At 45.7% G+C, this 21,483-nt stretch overlaps 1 protein-coding gene across 2 annotated transcripts; it reads left to right on the forward strand.

Annotated features, from left to right (window-relative positions):
* Window positions 1-911: 911 nt before the first annotated feature.
* Window positions 912-20,981, forward strand: LOC142501368 (tetraspanin-33-like). 2 transcript variants are annotated; one of them, XM_075611214.1, is made up of 8 exons: window positions 913-1,437; window positions 1,709-1,766; window positions 11,895-12,019; window positions 13,211-13,285; window positions 13,704-13,799; window positions 15,532-15,660; window positions 19,050-19,211; window positions 19,813-20,980. In XM_075611214.1, the coding sequence occupies exons 1-8, from the start codon at window positions 1,381-1,383 to the stop codon at window positions 20,224-20,226; spliced, it is 1,116 nt and encodes a 371-aa protein (XP_075467329.1). In that variant the 5' UTR covers window positions 913-1,380; the 3' UTR covers window positions 20,227-20,980. The 2 variants fall into 2 exon arrangements, with proteins under 2 accessions (XP_075467330.1, XP_075467329.1); XM_075611215.1 differs by lacking the exon at window positions 13,211-13,285 and having other exon boundaries at window positions 912-1,437; window positions 19,813-20,981.
* The last annotated feature ends 502 nt before the right edge of the window (window positions 20,982-21,483 follow it).

The following is a 21,483-nucleotide window of genomic DNA, read 5'->3' on the forward strand; positions in this document are numbered from 1 at the left end:
GGTCACGGAGTATTAAAGGTGGAGAATGAGTACAGGTAGTCCTCGTTATCCAACGTTTCACTTTACAACGAATGGCATATCCAACGCTTTACAATGCAACCCTAAGGGCCGTTTTTCGACACCTGAATGCGTTATCCAACGCTCTCCGCCACTGATTAATATGGGACTCACTTTACAACGGTTTCACTATCCTACGCTACTTCCAGAACGGATTCCGTTGGATATCTGAGGACTGCCTGAACTGTATGTGATGTTACCTTCAGTTTCATTGAACTCTCTTTGCATCCATTTTGTTCCATGTCAGTGTGGAGTCTAGAGGAGTTATAAGATAAGTTAGGGGAGGAGTTATAGGAGCAGTTAGGGGAGGAGTTATAGGGAGCGGTTATAGGAGCCGTTTTGGGAGGAGTTATAGGGAGCGGTTATAGGAGCAGTTGGGGGAGGTGGTATAGGAGCAGTTAGGGGGAGGAGTTATAGGGAGCAAATATAGAAGCAGTTTGGGCAGGAGTTATAGGAGCAATTAGGGGAGGAGTTATAGGGAGCAGTTATATCGAATAGTTTTAGGAATTTAGGGGAGGAATTATAGGAACAGTTAGGGGTAGAGTTATAGTGAGCGGTTTTAGGAAGTTAGGGGAGGAGTTATAGGAACAGTTAGGGGAAGAGTTATAGGGAGCGGTTTTAGGAAGTTAGGGGAGGAGTTATAGGAGCAGTTAGGGGAGGAGTTATAGGAGCAGTTAGGGGAGGAGTTAGGGGAAGAGTTATAGTGAGCGGTTTTAGGAAGTTAGGGGAGGAGTTATAGGAGCAGTTAGGGGAAGAGTTATAGGGAGCGGTTTTAGGAAGTTAGGGGAGGAGTTATAGGGAGCGGTTTTAGGAAGTTAGGGGAGGAGTTATAGGGAGCGGTTTTAGGAAGTTAGGGGAGGAGTTAGTTATAGGTAGCGGTTTTAGGAAGTTAGGGGAGGAGTCAGTTATAGGGAGCGGTTATAGGAGCAGTAAGATGAGTTGCATAGCACAATAATATAACAGGATGCATCACGTTTTCTCTCTGTAATCACCACCGATTTTCTATTTAATTTGTGTCAGTTAGAAATGCTTAATTTTTAACATTTGACGCAAGGGTACTGTGCTGTGTACTCCTGTGGCACTGAAGGAGTTAAAGCGTAATGAATGAGGTCCCAAACACATACAAATAAAGTATGTTGTGGAGAGCTAGGAAGAAAAAACACGCGCGGGACAGGACCCTACACGCCTGTGTGTTCCTGATTGCTCAGCACACTTATGTTCCTACTGTATAAGACCTAGCCCTCCTCCTTCCTCCTCTACCGCGCTGCAGCGCTCTGTAGGATTTGGGGTCTCTGTGACCTCATATAACCCAGCACAGAGGAAATGAGGACCAACCAAATAGTGAAGTATTCCTTGTTTGTGTCCTGTTATATTTTTTGGGTGAGTAGATCTTTCATTTATAAGATCCACGCAATGCATCTGTAGCTGCCTATTTGGGGGTCAGTGCCTGATCCCACGGGAGCAAAATGGGACATTTCCTAAGAGAAGGTGATTTTCAAATGCACAGCTCGGGGATTTTTTTACAAATAAACAGACTACCAGTAATCAAAATGCAACCGCCTTGGGAGCTGCAGCGTACCCCGGATTCCCAATGCATGGCTGAACCCTCTGGCTCTGAAGGGGTTAATATCACATCTCTCCTCCTGCGCAGGTAGCCAGCGGCCTGATGATCTCGGTGGGAGTTTATGCCAAACTCTCCAGAGAAGCAAGTAAGTAAAACGTATTGCTTGGAGCAGAGAAGAGAATCCCCCCCTGCCCCCCAGTGTCCTGCTGTAAAGATGGTGCTTTTATTAAGAGGCTATTTGTAGATTTTACTTTAACATGCACACGAAACTCGCAAATATTCCCCATTTTCACCAAATTCTGCCCCCCCCCCCCAAAAAGATGTTCTCAAATGAGTTTTTTTTTTTTTTTGGTGATCTTCCATATTGTAATATTTGCCTTTATTTTATAATGACATGTTTTTTTTTTACATATATAACACACAATAATACATGCAGATCCATTTCTGGCCTATGACGAAGAAAACAGATTCCCTATAGAGATGCACTCAGTGCAATGGTAAAGTGAGGTGTGGGTAATTAATATAAGATAAACATACTTTAATACATGCAATAGCGAAATGGAAAATGATTAGTAAAGGTGAAACGTAGCCAATCATATAAACATGGACAACGACGGACATATAGACTAATAAACTAAATTCAGAGAGGTACTACACTCAGGGGAGGGGGGGTTGCAGTCTGGTTCACGCACACCTTCCACCAGACTATGGCCTTGTCCCCACTGCCCGCGGCTGCGAGCACGACGGGATGCACCGCCTCTATGGGGCCGGCCCCAACAACTCCCTGCACGCGCCTGCAGGAAGCGCGATGCGTGACCACATCTTCAAAAGTCAAGATATTTGACTTTTGGCTCGGCGGACGAGCGGTGGCCACGTCACGGCGGCGGTTTAGCCAATGAGGGCGAACCAGCTGCGTGATGCCACGCGCGTTGCCTGAAGTCCTTCAGACCGCTCGAATGCCGGGGATGAGCGCCGCCAGGCACACTGTCGCGCGAGACGCGCACACTGGGGCCGTAGCCTATGAGGCTATAGCAAAGATATGCTGATCCATGAGGCACATGCCCCACTCTGAGACTCACTCTGAGCCCCACTCTGTGCCTCACTCTGAGCCTCACTCTGAGCCTCACTCTGAGCCCCACTCTGAGCCCCACTCTGAGCCCCACTCTGAGCCCCACTCTGAGCCCCACTCTGTGCCCCACTCTGTGCCCCACTCTGTGCCCCACTCTGAGCCTCACTCTGTGCCTCACTCTGAGCCTCACTCTGAGCCCCACTCTGAGCCTCACTCTGCGCCTCACTCTGCGCCTCACTCTGAGCCCCACTCTGAGCCTCACAATGAGCCCCACAATGAGCCCCACAATGAGCCCCACAATGAGCCCCACTCTGTGCCTCACTCTGAGCCCCACTCTGAGACTCATTCTGAGACCTACTCTGAGACTCACTCTGAGCCTCACTCTATGCCTCACTCTGAGCCCCACTCTGAGCCCCACTCTGAGCCCCACTCTGAGCCCCACGCTGAGCCCCACTCTGAGCCCCACTCTGAGCCTCACTCTGAGCCCCACAATGAGCCCCACTCTGTGCCCCACTCTGAGCCTCACTCTGAGCCCCACTCTGAGCCCCACTCTGAGCCCCACTCTGAGCCCCACTCTGTGCCCCACTCTGTGCCCCACTCTGTGCCCCACTCTGAGCCCCACCCTGTGCCTCACTCTGTGCCCCACTCTGTGCCCCACTCTGAGCCTCACTCTGTGCCCCACTCTGTGCCCCACTCTGTGCCTCACTCTGAGCCCCACTCTGAGCCTCACTCTGAGCCCCACTCTGTGCCTCACTCTGTGCCTCACTCTGTGCCCCACTCTGAGCCTCACTCTGAGCCTCACTCTGTGCCTCACTCTGTGCCTCACTCTGAGCCCCACTCTGAGCCTCACTCTGAGCCCCACTCTGAGCCCCACTCTGAGCCCCACTCTGAGCCCCACTCTGTGCCCCACTCTGTGCCCCACTCTGTGCCCCACTCTGAGCCCCACCCTGTGCCTCACTCTGTGCCCCACTCTGTGCCCCACTCTGAGCCTCACTCTGTGCCCCACTCTGTGCCCCACTCTGTGCCTCACTCTGAGCCCCACTCTGAGCCTCACTCTGAGCCCCACTCTGTGCCTCACTCTGTGCCTCACTCTGTGCCCCACTCTGAGCCTCACTCTGAGCCTCACTCTGTGCCTCACTCTGAGCCCCACTCTGAGCCTCACTCTGAGCCCCACTCTGAGCCCCACTCTGAGCCCCACTCTTTAAAAAAAAAATTTTTTAATAGTTTTTTATTGGGTTTACAAACATTAAACAACAACATTACAATACAGAAGAAAAACAATAAGAAACACAGAAAAACATACTTTTACACAAAATTGTTTTTTTCGTATTGCTCATCATACTTATGATTTCAAAATTCAACACATTAACACAAATAATAATAAAAAGAAAAAAACAGATAATAGCATTTTCAAAGATTAACATCAAAGCGATCACCACACAGCCTCCTAACAAAATCTGGCATAATATTCCCCATTTACAATCTCCCCCATCAACAATATACTGTCATCATTCCTTAAGGGCGACATTTCTGCTTCACTCTTAGTTTAGTGGTGTTTTTACTATTTAGAACATTGGTCTATATATATATATATATATATATATATATTGTGACAAACGGCTTACTCCGGGGCTCCGTCGTTTGTCCGGGACTGTTTAGAACACGGTCTTTTAGGGTAGGTTAAATGATGAGGCGTCACGTACTGTTCCTTTAAACAGGCTATGCCTGGTTTATTCAGTCCCAGGCACTGAGACTGCCACAGTGCATACAACAGAAAACAGATCAAAACAAAAGCTGCTCACCTGAGCGATAACTTAACTTAGATATCCCTGACTCAGGGTTGGAAGTGGCTTTTCCACTTCCAACATCAAAACATGGTACTTTTGCAGTCTTACACAAATGAACAGAAAGATTGAACCTGTTTGGGGAAGAGGCTTCTCCCCTCTGTAGTTCAGCAGCCTTCCAGCCTCCTGGCTCTTGTGGGGAGACCAGAGCAAACAGGAAATCAGTCTTTCATACCTGATTCCTAATTAGCATGACAGGAGACAGAAATCAGGCAGCAGACAAACTCTGGTCTGGATCTCTCATCCCTCAGTTCCAGCGCTTGCCAAACTGTGGGATGGAGTGTATGTATTATAAGGCTGCACTCCCAGGCCAAACAGGATAGAAACTGTCTAGTATCCTGGGAGCCCTATATACGGAATTTATTACCATCCCCTGGTTTCTGTCACATATCCTCCCCCCAGCTCAGACCTCGAGGGATGAGCGACCATGGATATTAAGGAGTGCATCATTGACAACCCGTCAGCATTGCCATGTTTGTGCCCTGACCTGTGTTCCACAGAAAATTTAAAGGGTTGTAGGCTTAGGAACCACCTGGTCACTCTAGCATTCTTTTCCCTGTTTTGACACATCCAGGTAAGGGGTGCATGATCTGTGACCAACCGGAATTTTCTCCCCAACAGGTAGTATTTGAGCGTCTCTACAGCCCACTTTATTGCGAGACACTCTTTCTCTACTATGGAGTAATTTTTCTCCTGGGGATTTAGTTTCCTACTTAAATAAAGGATGGGGTGCTCCTCACCTTGAGACTCCTGGGAGAGTACCGCCCCCAGCCCTACCTCAGATGCGTCGGTTTGGACTACGAACTCTTTGGAGAAGTCAGGTGTGACCAACACTGGTTGGGCACAGAGAGCTTCTTTCAGGCTTCTAAAGGCCTGTTCGGTTTCGGGGGACCACTTTACCATTAGCGGTCCTCTTGCTTTTGTGAGGTCAGTTAGTGGGGTTGCCTTAGTTGCAAAATTGGGAATAAACCTTCTATAGTACCCAATTAAGCCCAAAAAGGTCCTTACTTGTTTTTTTGTAACTGGCCTTGGCCAATTTTGTATCGCCTCCACTTTGAGTGTTTGGGGTTTGAGTAAACCTCTGCCAATAGAATATCCCAGATACTTGGCCTCCTCCAGACCAATAGTGCATTTAGCGGGGTTAGCAGTTAGTCCAGCAGACCGGACTGCGTCAAGCACAGCTTGGACCTTTGGAAGGTGGGATTGCCAATCTTCACTATGGATTACCACATCATCCAGGTAGGCGGCAGCATACCGAGCATGTGGTTTTAAAATTTTATCCATCATTCTTTGGAATGTGGCGGGAGCTCCATGTAAGCCAAAAGGCAACACCTTATACTGAAAGAGGCCGTCTGGGGTTGAGAAGGCTGTCTTTTCTTTTGCCCTTTCTGTGAGGGGAACCTGCCAGTACCCTTTTGTTAGGTCTAGGGTTGTGAGATATCGGGCTTTGCCCAGTCTCTCTACAAGTTCATCTACCCTGGGCATAGGATAAGTATCAAATTTTGACACCGCGTTTAGTTTCCGGTAGTCATTACAAAACCTTGTTGTACCATCTGGCTTTGGGACTAAGACTATAGGGCTGTTCCACCCACTTTGGGATTCCTCAATTACACCTAGTTTTAGCATTTTTTTTAAACCTCTAAACTTATAGCCTTTCTTTTGGCCTCTGGGATTCGGTACGGTTTAAGGTTAACTCGGACCCCCGGTTCAGAGACTAGGTCATGTTCAATTACGCTAGTTCTACCTGGCCGTATAGAGAAGATTTCTTTGTTTCTTTTCACTAAATTCTGAACCTCTCGTTTCTGATGAACAGACAGGGTTTCAGCTATGCTAACCTCTGGGTCAGTTTCTTGATTCTCTGACGGACCTGGGGGTACTAGGGTTAACAAGACTTCTCTATCTTTCCAGGGCTTGAGTAGGTTTATATGGTAAATTTGCTCAGGTTTCCTCCTACCTGGCTGTCTTACCTTATAATTTACTTCTCCCACTCTTTCCAAGACCTCATATGGCCCATGCCATTTTGCAAGGAATTTACTCTCCACGGTGGGAACCAGAACTAGTACCCTATCACCTGGAGAAAAAATTCTGACCCTAGCACCCTTATTATATGTATTCCTCTGTGCTTCTTGAGCTTTCTCCATGTGTTCCCTCACTATGGGTAGGACTGCAGCAATGCGGTCCTGCATCTGGGCAACATGCTCTATTACACTTCTGTAAGGGGTAACCTCGTGTTCCCAAGTCTCTTTGGCTATATCCAGTAAGCCCCTTGGGTGTCGGCCATACAATAGTTCAAACGGGGAGAAGCCTGTGGATGATTGGGGAACTTCCCTAATGGCAAATAACAGGTACGGTAACAAACAATCCCAGTTTTTCCCATCTTTATCAACCGCCCGCCGTAACATGCTCTTTAAGGTTTTATTGAACCTTTCCACTAAACCATCTGTTTGTGGATGATAGACTGAGGTTCTGAGATGCTTGATTTTTAGGAGTTTACATAGCTCTTTCGTTACTTGGGACATAAATGGTGTTCCCTGGTCAGATAGAATCTCTTTAGGAATCCCGACCCGGGAAAACAGAACTACTAACTCTTTTGCTATGTTTTTAGCTGAGGTGCTACGTAGGGGAACTGCCTCCGGATATCGGGTGGCATAATCTAATATTACCAATATATGCTGATGTCCCCTAGCAGACTTTATTAGGGGTCCTACTAGATCCATAGCAATCCGGTCAAATGGTACCTCTATTATGGGAAGGGGTACCAATGGGCTGCGGTACGCCTTGAACGGGGCGGTGATCTGACATTCTGGGCATGAGGAACAATAATTCGTAATTTCTGCCAGAACCCCAGGCCAATAGAAGCTTCGGAGAACCTTTTCTTTTGTCTTTTCCACCCCTAGGTGTCCCCCCAATGGATGACTATGTGCGAGGTGTAATACTACGTTACGGAATGTCCGTGGTACCAACAATTGTTTAGTTGTAACTGATTTCCTTTTATCAACCCGATATACTAGGTCGTTCTCTACCTCGAAGTAGGGGTAAGCAAGTGATCTATCTGGTTGGCCAGGAGTACTATTCTGGTCCCGTATATTTCCCTTTGCTACCGCTAATGTGGGGTCCTCCCACTGGGCCTTCTTAAAACTCCCAGGACTGACCTCTAGGTCAGCGAGGGTCTTATCCGGTTCTGGGGTGGTAAGTGTCTGCTCAACATCTTGATTTGGGGTATTCCCTACCAAAGTAGTGATGGGGAAGGGAATTTTACAGCACTCCTCCTTTTCCCCCTTCTTATTTGGGCCCTCGTCAACCTCCATTTCTGAAAAAGGGAAAGGATTTGTTTCTTCTAATACTTCGTTATGGTCCGCTATTGAACTCTGGGCGCTATTCTGAGCGGGGGACCACATTTTTAGAAAATGGGGAAAGTCGGTCCCTATTAACACATCATGTGCCAGTTTGGGTACAATACCCACCTTGAAATCTAAAGAACCAAACTCTGTTTCAAAAAAAACATCAACAGTGGAATATTCATGATTATCCCCATGTATACAACAAATTGCCACTCTTTGTGAACTGTTTCCCTGTTTCTTCTTAATGGGCAAGAGGTATTCGGACACTAGTGTGACCATGCTCCCAGAGTCAAGAAGTGCCCGAACCCTCTTACCATTAACCTTTACAAATGCCCACAGATGGTTATTCAAGGGGTCCTCTGGGCTAGGGCCCATACATTGGGACAACAGCGAATAAGGTTCCACGCTGTTGCATTGCATGGGCTCATAATTTAGTGGGCAGATTTTTGCTGTGTGGCCCCTCTCATGACAATTTACACATTTAGGTACATAGTCTGTGTCCCACTTAGAGCCTTTTCCCGGCTCCCCATGTTGGCTATTGCCCTTAGTGTGCGAACCACTGTTGCTGGTGCTGCGTGAAGGTGGTCGCCGCTCTTCAGCGCCCCTTAACCCCGGTACCCTTTTACCGTCTCTGGAAGAGTCCTGGAACCTCGGGTAGTGGGGTTGCTCCACGACTGTGGGTTGCGGGTGCTCTTCTGCTGCATTGTACCTTTCTACGAGGGCCACAAGCTCATCCGCATTGTGGGGGTCACTCCGACTGACCCAACGGCGTAAGGCAGAGGGAAGTTTCCTCAAGAACTGGTCCATGACCAACCGTTCCACGATGTGGCTGGCTGAGTTGATCTCGGGTTGTAGCCACTTCCGGGCGAGGTGGATGAGGTCATACATCTGGCTTCGGGTGGCTTTATCCATCGTGAAGGACCATGCGTGAAACCTTTGGGCGCGAACAGCCGTGGTTACGCCGAGGCGGGCGAGGATCTCGAACTTCAATTTTGCATAGACGTTAGCTTCGGCTGGCTCTAGATCAAAGTAAGCCTTCTGGGGTTCGCCGCTTAGGAAGGGTGCGATTAGACCAGCCCACTCAGCTTCTGGCCATCCCTCTCTCTGTGCCGTGCGTTCAAACGTGAGAAGATAGGCTTCCACATCATCCGAGGGTCCCATCTTCTGAAGGTAGTGGCTTGCCCTGGTCATTTTCGGAACTGGGGCTGCCGCTGCCAGTGGAAGGTTACTGATAGTCCCCCTCAGGATCTCGAGTTCCTGCTGTAAGCCCTGAGCGAACCGCTGTTGCTCCTCTCTCAGCAAGCGGTTTGTCTCTTGCTGGTTTGCATTCGCGTTTTGCAGGGCTTCATTCGTCTGTTGCTGGTTTGCATTCGCCTGTTGCTGGTTGGCATTCGCCTGTTGCTGGTTGGCATTCGCCTGTTGCTGGTTGGCATTAATCTCTTGCTGGGCTATTAGCAGCTGTTGATGGGCTGCATTCGTCTGCTGCTGGTTTGCATTAGTTTCTTGCTGGGCTATTAACAGCTGTTGCTGGGTTTCATTCGCGTCTTTCTGGGCAGCGACATTGCGTACCAGCGCACCCACCACGTCTTCCATCTTGTTTGCAGAGGATGGAAAAAACTTTTTTTTTTTTTTCAAAGTTCTTAAACCCGCAGACCCCCTAGTGCTCTGCCCGCATTCTCCACCATATGTGACAAACGGCTTACTCCGGGGCTCCGTCGTTTGTCCGGGACTGTTTAGAACACGGTCTTTTAGGGTAGGTTAAATGATGAGGCGTCACGTACTGTTCCTTTAAACAGGCTATGCCTGGTTTATTCAGTCCCAGGCACTGAGACTGCCACAGTGCATACAACAGAAAACAGATCAAAACAAAAGCTGCTCACCTGAGCGATAACTTAACTTAGATATCCCTGACTCAGGGTTGGAAGTGGCTTTTCCACTTCCAACATCAAAACATGGTACTTTTGCAGTCTTACACAAATGAACAGAAAGATTGAACCTGTTTGGGGAAGAGGCTTCTCCCCTCTGTAGTTCAGCAGCCTTCCAGCCTCCTGGCTCTTGTGGGGAGACCAGAGCAAACAGGAAATCAGTCTTTCATACCTGATTCCTAATTAGCATGACAGGAGACAGAAATCAGGCAGCAGACAAACTCTGGTCTGGATCTCTCATCCCTCAGTTCCAGCGCTTGCCAAACTGTGGGATGGAGTGTATGTATTATAAGGCTGCACTCCCAGGCCAAACAGGATAGAAACTGTCTAGTATCCTGGGAGCCCTATATACGGAATTTATTACCATCCCCTGGTTTCTGTCACAATATATATATATATATATATGTGATACTCCAGGGAAAACAGCAGCTGAATGTTAATATCTTCAAGTACCTTTGAGGCTTTACTAAAGACATGGCGATCTATGAGATACTGTGCCTCACTTCTAGACTACTTGCTACCATTGCTGTGTTAGGCCGCGTCCAGGGTGAAGCTGAGCGCGCTTGCGCGCTAATGCGACACGCAATCAAACTCGTGATCGCAACGAGTCTGTCCAATGTGCGCGCGCACGTGCCCGTGAGCGCTCAGCTGCTTGCATAGACAAATACATTTGATTCTGCCGCTCGCTGGCGCGTCACGTGAGCGGCTCACCCAATGAGGGCGATCCAGCTCCGTGACGTCATGGCTGCGCCCCCCTACACCCCCCACGCGCGCAACTAGCTGGCCAGAAATCGCCCGGGCAACCTGAGTGCCTGACGTCACGGCGCTCGAGCACCAGCGCGTTCGGTTGCACCCTGGACGAGGCCTTATTGTTACAAGGCTACAGGAAAGATACCATTGTTATAAGGCCGTAGCAGAGATATGGTGATCTAAACAATACTGTTTTCTAACTCAGAGTCTGTAATCAAGATACGTGACACCGCGTCTCATTCTTGAATATTGTACTATCGCTGTGTCATGTACCTCCCCATGCCACACAATCACCGTGACCCTAATACAACTTCCCTGACGGCCTTTCTGTCTGTTAAAGAAACAGTACACTGAATAGTGATATCATTCAATCTATTCTCGATTGTAATGAAATATACTGATACTTACACTAGGGGGTTACCACACAGCATCACTCTGAACTCCTGCTACACAGCTCAAAGAAGGGGGATGAGCACACAGCCCAACGGTTCCCCCGCTATACCACTGCTGTGTACGAAGTGGGCCCCTTACGGATATTTATTCTGTCCATAGTTTTCAGAGAGTTTTTGATGCAATTTGATACACTATCTATTATGTACCATTTGTAGCTGGTTTCACTACAACATTATGTATCTTTGTGATACCACACTCAATAATACATTAGACCAGTCCTTACCGTATTGGCCCGCATATAGTGCTATGTTTTTTTCCTAAAAATGTCCTTCCTAAAACTGTACTTGCATTATATGCGCAGCCGAACACCTTTTATTTTCCATGTAGAACACCTTAAAAACTTTAGGGGTCGTATTATGTGCGAGGCCGTGCTATATTCGGGTCAATACGGTATGTAACTGAGCATCAGGGAGTTCCACCACTGCCTCACAAGGCTGTTATACCCTGTTGCTCTGCGACGAGTTGTCTATTCTGGATGTACAAGCTATATCACTTTTGGACAGCCTTCAAAGTGTTATCCATATATTTGGCACTAACCCTTCTGCTTGGCAGTACTCCAGTTTAGTACTAACCTGTTGCTAATCCTTACAGCAGATACATTTAATGACCCTTGGCTGAGTGTAGTACCTCTATGAATTTATCTTTGTTATTCTACAATTATCATCCCTGTTTGCACCGTACTTTCTGCACATACTTATGCGGGTGCAAGAGCTTTTTCTTGTTTTGAATTACAGTTTAAATGCAGAACATCTAACTGTATCCCCCAGTGGGAACAATATAGTTCTCTACATCTGTATGTGACATAGGTTTCAGAAATGAACGCATTGTTACCAGCTGTAAATGTCCCAGTGCTGTAACCTCAACCCTCCCTCTCCCTCTCCCACCGATCAGGTATTATGGATTCTCTCACCACAGACCCTGCGCTCATATTAATCACTGTGGGGATCCTAATGTTTGCTGTGACCTTTGTTGGGTGTATGGGAGCCCTGAGGGACCTGCATTTCCTGCTGAAAATTGTAAGTAGCGATTCACCTGGCTTCATCCTTATATAGCAGTGCCTATTTATACACACAGAGACAGACAGGACAGACACACAGAGACAGACAGGACAGACACACAGAGACAGACAGGACAGACACACAGAGACAGACAGGACAGACACACAGAGACAGACAGGACAGACACACAGAGACAGACAGGACAGACACACAGAGACAGGACAGACAGGACAGACACACAGAGACAGGACAGACACACAGAGACAGGACAGACAGACAGGACAGACAGGACAGCCACACAGAGACAGGACAGACAGGACAGACACACAGAGACAGGACAGACAGAACAGATAGATAGATAGATAGATAGATAGATAGATAGATAGATAGATAGATAGATAGATAGATAGATAGATAGATAGATAGATAGATAGATAGATAGATAGACTAAGATTGATACACATAGATATATAGATAGCTAATTGATTGATAGATGATAGAACATAGATACACTGATAGATAATGAATTGATAGACAGCTAGAAGATGGATTGATACATAGATATTTAAATATCTAGAGGATTAATAGATAGCTAGATGATTAATAGATAGATGATTACGATAGATAGATAGATAGATAGATAGATAGATAGATAGATAGATAGATAGATAGATAGATAGATAGATAGATAGATGTGTCTATAGTTTATCAATTAATATCATACACGTATCAGCAAGAAACTCCAGCATAGTGATTGACCGATTATGATTATGTTATTATTAGGACTGGGGCTGAGGTATGGAGTGGGACAGAGGAAGAAATGTGTGTTCTATTATATTTCTTCATTGAAATTGGAATTGATTGCAGTTTAGATATCGATGCATTTTTCTTTGCGTAGGACCCATGCTCCTGTCCCACACCACTGGTTAACAGCATTGCCTCTATGTCAGTGTGTCTCACCATTTTAAGTCCCGTGGACCCCTTCACACGTGTATGGTGACACAAACTAATGGGATCCCAAGTCATGTACATACAAACGCGATAGCTGTGCTGCTAAACCGGGGCTTCCATGTTCTCACTGCATTACCAGGCACTCTGGGTAGAGAGAGGTGGGTAGTGAGGGGTGTAAGGCGGTTGCCTATTATCTCAATGCGTTGTGCGTGAAATGGCTGAAGGGAAGTTTGGGACATTATTCTGTCTTGCTCCCAGTTTGCCTGGATGTTGCTGTTTATCCTGATCCTCCAGCTCGTAGCTGCTGTTCTTGGCTTTCTGTTCTCGGGAATGGTAATGCTTTTACTTGCTTCTGCGATGACACAGTGACAGAGGGGGACTGTCCCTACCGCTAAGGAATGGGACAATGACACAGAGACTATTGTTCAGTTAGCTTGTCCCGTCCACTGAAGAGTGACACAGACAGAAGGGATCTATGGGCCATTGGGTGACACAGTGACATAGATAGAGGGGACTTGTGGCTCTTGGAGTCTGTCCCTCCCATCATAGGGTGACACAGTGACACAGACGGAAGGGACCTGTGCCTCTCTCCCACCCCACAGTGACACACACAAAAGAGATGTATGGTATCTGTGTGACAGTCTTTGATCCAACTCTCTTTAGTCCTTTGGACCCTGGCAGGTTTGGGGTCAGCATCTCCTTCCAGCAGAGGAGAGGTTAACGGTTTCCCTCCCCCATGTGACCTGCGCAGGTTCTGGAGAAAGCCGCCATTCTGATGTCTAAAGCCATCACTCAGTACCGACAGGATTTGGACCTGCAGAACTTCATCGATTACGTACAGAAAAAGGTGAGCGCAGAGGGGGGATCATATGGAAAACGGCATCAGCCCTACAGTATCTACACTGGGGTCAGGAAACACTGGGGTCAGGAAACACTGGGGGGGGGGGGGGAGGAGGGGAAATCTTACATAAAAAAAGGGGGGGCACAATTTACTTTGCTGATTCACTTTGAACTTAACCCGTTCGGTGACAGGGCTCCACTGCTGGCCCCCTGGCACCGAAGGGGTTAAGAAATTAGGGCGTTTCCATTTTGAACAAATGCAAAAGGATCTAACATTACAATTATAAACGAAGCCGGATTGAGGGCAACACCTGTGCATCCTATTTCACTAGGGCAACTCTGATAGTCTAGGGCCACCAACAGGCCAGGTTTAAAGGATATCCCTGCTTCAGCACAGGTGGCTCAAGCAGTGGTTCAGTCTTCAACGGAGCCACTGATTGAGCCACCTGTGCTGAAGCAGGGATATCCTTAAAACTTGACCTGTTGGTGACCCTTGAGGACTGGAGTTGCCCACTCCTGCACTAGGGGGGTGAAACCACGTAATAAAAGGTGGAGATCTTTTGGAGTGCCCTTTATATCCAGGGAGGTACGAGGGTATTAATGGAGAGTAGCTCCATGCACTTTCATTCCATCTCCATTCCCTATAAAATAAGTATAACTGCAATATATTCAAATGCACGGACCCTACACAGGTCTGCATGTTACATGTGTATTACGCCCACCCACTCCTCTAATTCACACCGATAACCAAGGGTCAGTGAGGAGGGTGCGCAAACTCTTCTCCCTGCGCCCCCCCTGCTCGCGCCCCTCTCCCCTGCTTGGCTCCGGTGTCAAATGACGCCACAGCATTTAATTTAAAGGCCTTCGGGGAAGCGCGGGGCCTCTGTAACCGCCGCGCCCCTCCAGAAAATCTCGAGCCCCCCAGTTTGTGCACCCCTGTTCTAAGAACTGATTACATATATACTGTGTATACTGGGGTACTTATACCCAGTGGTTGACAAATCACCAAAAAATCTACTCGCCACACAAAAAAATCTACTCGCCACCTAGTACCAAACGTGTGCTGCTTGGGCCAATATTTACTCGCCCGGGGGTTAAATCCACTCGCCCGGGGCGAGCAAATGTATAGGTTTGTCGAACACTGCTTATACCTGTGATGTCCGCATTGTGGTTGGGTTGAATGAGCATCTTAGCGGTACAAACACAGCCTTAGAAGTGGGTGAACCCGGTTATAATCCCAGAAATGTATGTACGTATCTATCTTTATTGATATAGCGTCCACAGAGAACTCAGCACTTTATTAAAGGAATAATACAGTACAGGGAATTATAATAATACAATAAGTGCAGCAAAATCAGACAATAGCAAAGGAAATCCCTGGGCTGGGGAGCTTACAATCTAAGTGGTATGATGGGAGATTTGTAGAGACAGCAGGTGAGGGAATAAGTGCCGTATCAGCTCTGTGACTTTGGGCAAGTCACTTTATTTCCCTGCGCCTCAGGCATGGAGATTAGATTGTAAGCTATTTGGAGCAGGGACTCACTGTACCTGTAAAATTCTATATACAGAGATGCACACACTGTTAGCGTTGTATAAAAATCAGAATTATTATAACAAATCTTAAATGATAAAGCATATTAAACAGAAGTTGTTATGTGGCTGAGTGGTTTCTGCAATGTACCGTGCTTATTGCCGGATTTGTGCCGCTGAACCTCACCCCTCCTCTCTGTGTCTTGAAGTTTGAATGCTGCGGAGTGACCGCTTACACAGACTGGTCGCAGAATATCTACTTTAACTGCATAGATGCAAACCCGAGCCTGGAGCGCTGCGGTGTCCCCTACTCTTGCTGCATAAAAGAGAAAGGGCAGGTAAGGGATCCGTTATATGATGAAAAACAACAGGGGCGCAAATTTCGTCCAGAACACGAAAAGAAATATAAAACAGAAAAAATAGGGCAACACTGTATATTAAAATAAAACAGTGAGGAATAATCTTGGACTTTTACACTCACGTGTTCCACGTGATAAACAGGCAGATAGGTATTATAGAGTAACCAACTGTGATTCATCCAGGTAAGTACTGCACACCATCACAGGTAATATCTCAGATGATCCATAGAAGAGATAGAGGGATGGAAACCCCCGACAAACAGAAAAAGAAAGCAAATATAGTGTAAAATTGCTTTAATAAATAAAAAACACAAAGTAATGCACTTACATAAGTGTCTTTGTAGTAGGCATCTAGACCCCCAGGGTCACAACACAGAAGCAAGCAGATGACACTCCCAAAAAACAGCTTCACATCATGCTGCATGGCCGATAGGCAGTCACTTGGCTGAATAGTGTAGTCCACAGGCTGTGAATGAATGTCCCCCAAAGTCTTAGAACTGCACGACTCCGCCCTACGCGTTTCGACTGTCCGTCTTCCTCAGGGGTCCGTTATAAATAGAAAAAAAGCAGATTCAAACTCCAGGAATAGCAATAACATAGCGGACTGATAAGGTCCAACGATGTGGTGTAGATATGCTGGGTAATGTCTATAGAGGCATAAATACAAACTGTTCTGTGGTATCTTGTAATTTGGCCAGTAAGGGAAGATAGCGGAGGGAGCAATGTCGTGCTCACACAGGACGACCAGTAAGGGTAATGGCTATGGAGCAAAGTCAATTACCTCCAAGACATGATCCGTTTAGGAAGTTCTTCCTCTCTGGTAGTAGTCCTCGGAGGTGAGGAGTTTCAGTTACTCCATAGGGTTACTTTCTCTGATCCAGGTGGCAACATGGCTCTGCTTGCGGTTTGCAGCAGGGGCGGATAAACAAAATCACGGAACTGTATAGCCTCAGCGCGTCGCTCCAATCGAGAACAGGATACAGCAACACATTCAGTTGATTGGTGGGACAGCGAAACCCAAGAAAAACAACTCAAAAAACCCACAGGGTTGGTAGAAAAATAATTTATTTTTTTTATAAACTATATACTAAAAGCACAAAACATAAATACAAATAAAACAAAACCTCCTCCCACGCGTTTCACGCCATAGAGGCGCTTTTTCAAGGAGTACAAAGGGGTAACAGGGAAATGACTATTAACCCCTTCTTCATAATCAGAGACATCTGAGTGAAATTAAACATGTAAATCAATACAATGGCATAGATTGGTGTCATTGACATCTGCTGGAGCATAATCATTGGTTATACTGTACTTAAATGTGTCATCATATTTAAATAAAGATGTTAATGAACTTATTGGATGACTCTTTTAATGGTTAAGGTAAACCACACAACAATTGTTTTAAGTGTATTGCCAAAAAGAAGGAAAGAGTAATTCAAAAGTATCAATGACAGCTCAAAACAGCCAGAAAATCACAATAATATATTCATGGACTGGAACTATAACAAAAAGTGTATATAATATGGAACTACCCAAATATGATCATTGTAACTAGAAAATACACTAAAAGTTAACTGAAAAATTAAACAGACAATGAGAAATTAAGCGCCATAAAGGAACCTATAAATGTCACGAGAACGATATATATAGAGCTAAAAGATGTTATAGCTAAATTAATGTTCCCACATCAAACAGGACTAGGGCAATGTAACTGATACAGTTATAGTAGAATCATACCATGTATAGATTGCTATAATAAAGTGGCACGTTGACTTTGTAACAAACGATGTATAGTAATAGAGTTTAAAAAACCTCAGGAGATGTCAAACAAACCATTTCTAAATGCTGGCAAAATACATACAAAGAATGGCATAGAATAGGCAATTTTGTTAATAATTATTATTTATCAATAATCTAATATGTCTTGAATTTGATATATAGCTCAAAAAGAACAAAATATGTAGAGATCAAATCATTGATCCATAATAAATAAAGAAAACCAACCAAAGAATGCAAAGTAATGCAAACCCATACAAAACATTTCAGATAAGGAGGACTTCGCCATCGTAAGCATATACATTGTTATAAATGTTTAACAAAAAGATACGAGGTCCTTAAGAAAATATATAAGATCCCATTCGGAATTTAATCCTTTAGGGATCAGACGATCTAGTGCTTCTCTTCTATATAAAACATTTGTTCTATCCCCACCTCTACAGCACATTTTCACATGTTGTATGGCAGCACATTTATACATAGTGTGTATGTGTCCCTAGTTGACATGAGCTAAAATGTTTGGAGACTGGGTGCAACTGATCTTTTTTCAGGATAAGTCTCATATGCCCCATAATGCGGATTTTGAATGGTCTCGCTGGTAGACCCACATATCGTTTGTTGCAACCGCATATTAGCATATAAATTACATAGTCAGTATTGCAAGTTACAAAAGAGAGAATATTGAATGTTCTGGTTCCCTCCATATTATCAAACATCTTTGTTTTTAATACATGTTTACAAATTGTACACTGACCGCATGGAAAGCAGCCCTTAAGTGTTGGACAGATGAGATCTCTTCTTTTGTAATGTTTTTCTGAGTTCAACATACAGTACTTGGCGACACAATATTTCCAAGTGTTTGTGATTTAAAAAACAAAACAAATTAAGGATCTGCTGCTGCAATTCCTTTTAAGAGTGGCCCAATAACGATGCTTCTAATAGCATTTGTTTGATTACTGAATGTCGTAATAAAATATGGAGGGTCACTATCTGAGGCATAGTTGTTGCGAATGGCTCCCCCACGTCTCAGATCAACTCGATTTTGAAATCTGGTGTATTCAGGATTAATCAAGTCCTCTATTTTTAGCTGGAGCATTTTGATAGTTAGGCATCCTCGAGTATATTTTTGTTACATCCTCTAGAAAGAAAGCATTCAAATAGTTCCTTAGGTCTAGATTCAAAATCTTCCATATTGGAACAATTACGACGTAAGCGTAAAAATTGTCCATAAGTTATACCTCTAAAAAGACTATGATTGTGATAACTGGTTGCATGTAATAAAGGATTTCTTGAATGTTCTATATCTATCTAAATAACTAATCTATCTATATAACTAATCTATCTATATAACGTCGGCCAAAATGAATCAAATGACGATAGTGGTTTCCCTCTCCAAACACATGGGATGCTTCCCACCAACCCATCAAAAGGTTGGCATAGGAGGGCGCAAAACATGTGCCCATAGCTGTCCCACTTGTTTGGAGATAGAAACGCCCATACCTCTTTCTATTGACATCCCTAAATCACAAGCTGGTGCACATGGGGCCACATTGAACTTGATACTTGTCCCCCATCCCCCCGTGTCTCTGCAGAATGTCATTAACACCATGTGTGGGTATGAGACCCAGAACCGCAAGTACTGGGAGGCACAGGATTTGATCTACTTAGACGGCTGTTTGAACAAGATCGTGAGCTGGGGCCGGGGAAACCTTCTACTCCTTGGGGGGCTGGCGTTAGGACTAATCTTCCTGGAGGTAAAGAACCTTATTACCATGTGGATTAAGGGCTCTTAAAGCTGCAGTTCAAGCTGCCGTTTTAAAAATGATATATATTTTTTCCCCATTCAATATGTGGGGGAATTAAGCCAGGTTCTCCTGCTTCATTCTCAGTGCCCTTGTTTAAAGAGTCAGTGTCTGACTCCCCAAGCCGCTCCTCCTATATTTAGGCATTACGATTTGCGGTGTTTATTTTTTTGTTTTTCCTGTGTTTTCATTTTATTTAAACAAAGAAATGTGTTTATCCGTGTTAAACAAAAATGGACACTCATTTGAATTCAGTGTTTATCTGGGCACTTTGTTTTAGTATCCATTCGTCCCTTGAGTTGCCTTTGCTTCCTATCTGCGGCTGGGTTTCTACAAGAGATCTAATTCATTAAGAAATTCCGCTTCATTTATGGTTTTAATCGGTTTTACCTGGAAGTGAAACATCAGTCTGTGTTTCTTTCAGTGTTTCTCGGTTAAAACCTGAAGCTGGAATCCCTCATTATAATACAGTGCAACATATTCCTGTCCAGAAAGGAAAGGGGGACACATTAAAATGCTGCCTTAATTACCAATCTTTTCTTCTCTGCCCTAGGTGTTAGTAACCTGTTTGGCTGTAATTCTTGTTTATCAGATCAACATTATACTGAAGAGAAGGGAAATGATCAAGAGAAAGGGCAGTGTGTGGAGTGAGGGCGTGGAGGACAGAGAGTGTGTGGAAGAGAGAGAGAGCGTGGAAGAGAGCATGGAAGACAGAGAGTGTGTGGAAGAGAGAGAGTGCATGGAAGAGAGAGAGTGCATGGAAGAGAGAGAGTGCATGGAAGAGAGAGAGTGCATGGAAGTGAGAGAGTGCATGGAAGTGAGAGAGTGCATGGAAGAGAGAGAGTGCATGGAAGAGATTGAGTACTTTGAGGAGATTGAGTGCGTGGAAGAGAGTAGGCGCGTGGAAGAGAGAGTGTGTGTGTATGTGGAGCCCTGCTTATCACAAGGACATTCCATGTGGCACTGACATTGCACCCAGGGCTGAACACCACACAGCCCACTGACCCCAAGGACTTACAATCATCTCTCCGGAAGCGAAAGGGAGAATGATAAAATGACCTACCCAAGGTGCTGGAAATGGATCTTTGACTGGAACCTCCCAACCCCCCCCCCCCCCGCACCCACTTCAAAGACAAGCCCTGCCACAAATCAACTGTGAATGTCAGAAGACTTGAAGCCAAGGCCCCGAAGGAGGGAGCCGGTGGGTGAGGGACCCCTGTGGAATAATGTCGCAGTGGCCGACATCTGCCTTTGAAGGGGATTCCCCCCCCAAAATCTATAGCCCGGACTGTGATCAACATGATGTTAATTAGTTAAGGTGCGCATCTGCCCCTGTCTCCCCACCCCCTGCTTCTTTAACTCCTGCAGGGCTGAAGAGAGCAGCAAAGTATTCCTATTCCGCCCGACACTGAAGAGGTTAATACACACTAGACTGTCAATATATTGAGACCCCCGATATATATGATACCAAGGACAAATGCCCTATTTTGCCTCTGTCGGTTCATCCTTCTCAGGGTATCAGGGGCCGCCCCAGTAAATGGAAGATACAGAAATGTGAATATTGATGTTACAGTGTATTTTATATCTTCTTATTGTTGTAATCTGTTTCCAAACCGTCACCCCAAATAAACCCTATTTCTTTAGTTTGTGGCTATGGTAAAACTCCCCTTACCTGTGTGTAATGTGGCAACGTCATTTGGTACCTGAGCACCAACGAGAATGTTCTGTGCAACAATTCTGAACAAGCAGTGGTGTAACCCAGGGGTGCTCAACTCCAGTCCTCAAAGCCCCCCAACAGGTCAGGTTTTCAGGATAGCCCAGCTTCAGTACAGGTGGCTCAGTCAAAGACTGAGCCACCTGTGCTGAAGCAGGTACTGGCTGAGCCATCTGTGCTGAAGCAGGGACCGATTGAGACACTTGTGCGGAAGCAGGGATATCCTGAAAACCTGACCTGTTGGGGGGTGGGGGGGAGGGGCTTGAGGACTGGAGTTGAGCACCCCTTGTGTAAGTGACCCACAAAGGAATAGTAATGGACCACACTCCCCTAAATCTCTGAAATAACAGGACAAAACTCCCAGGATTTGACCTTAGAAATGTATAATATTAGCGAGTACAAACGAAGGAGAATATATATATATATATAAGATCGGTATCTTGACCCCCAGAGATTGAAGTAGATCTTTCTAGGGGTAATAGATTTATGCTGGAGTGGTTGTGGAGGTGC

This window comes from Ascaphus truei, chromosome 8 (assembly GCF_040206685.1).
Source record: "Ascaphus truei isolate aAscTru1 chromosome 8, aAscTru1.hap1, whole genome shotgun sequence".
Lineage (NCBI taxonomy): Eukaryota > Metazoa > Chordata > Amphibia > Anura > Ascaphidae > Ascaphus > Ascaphus truei.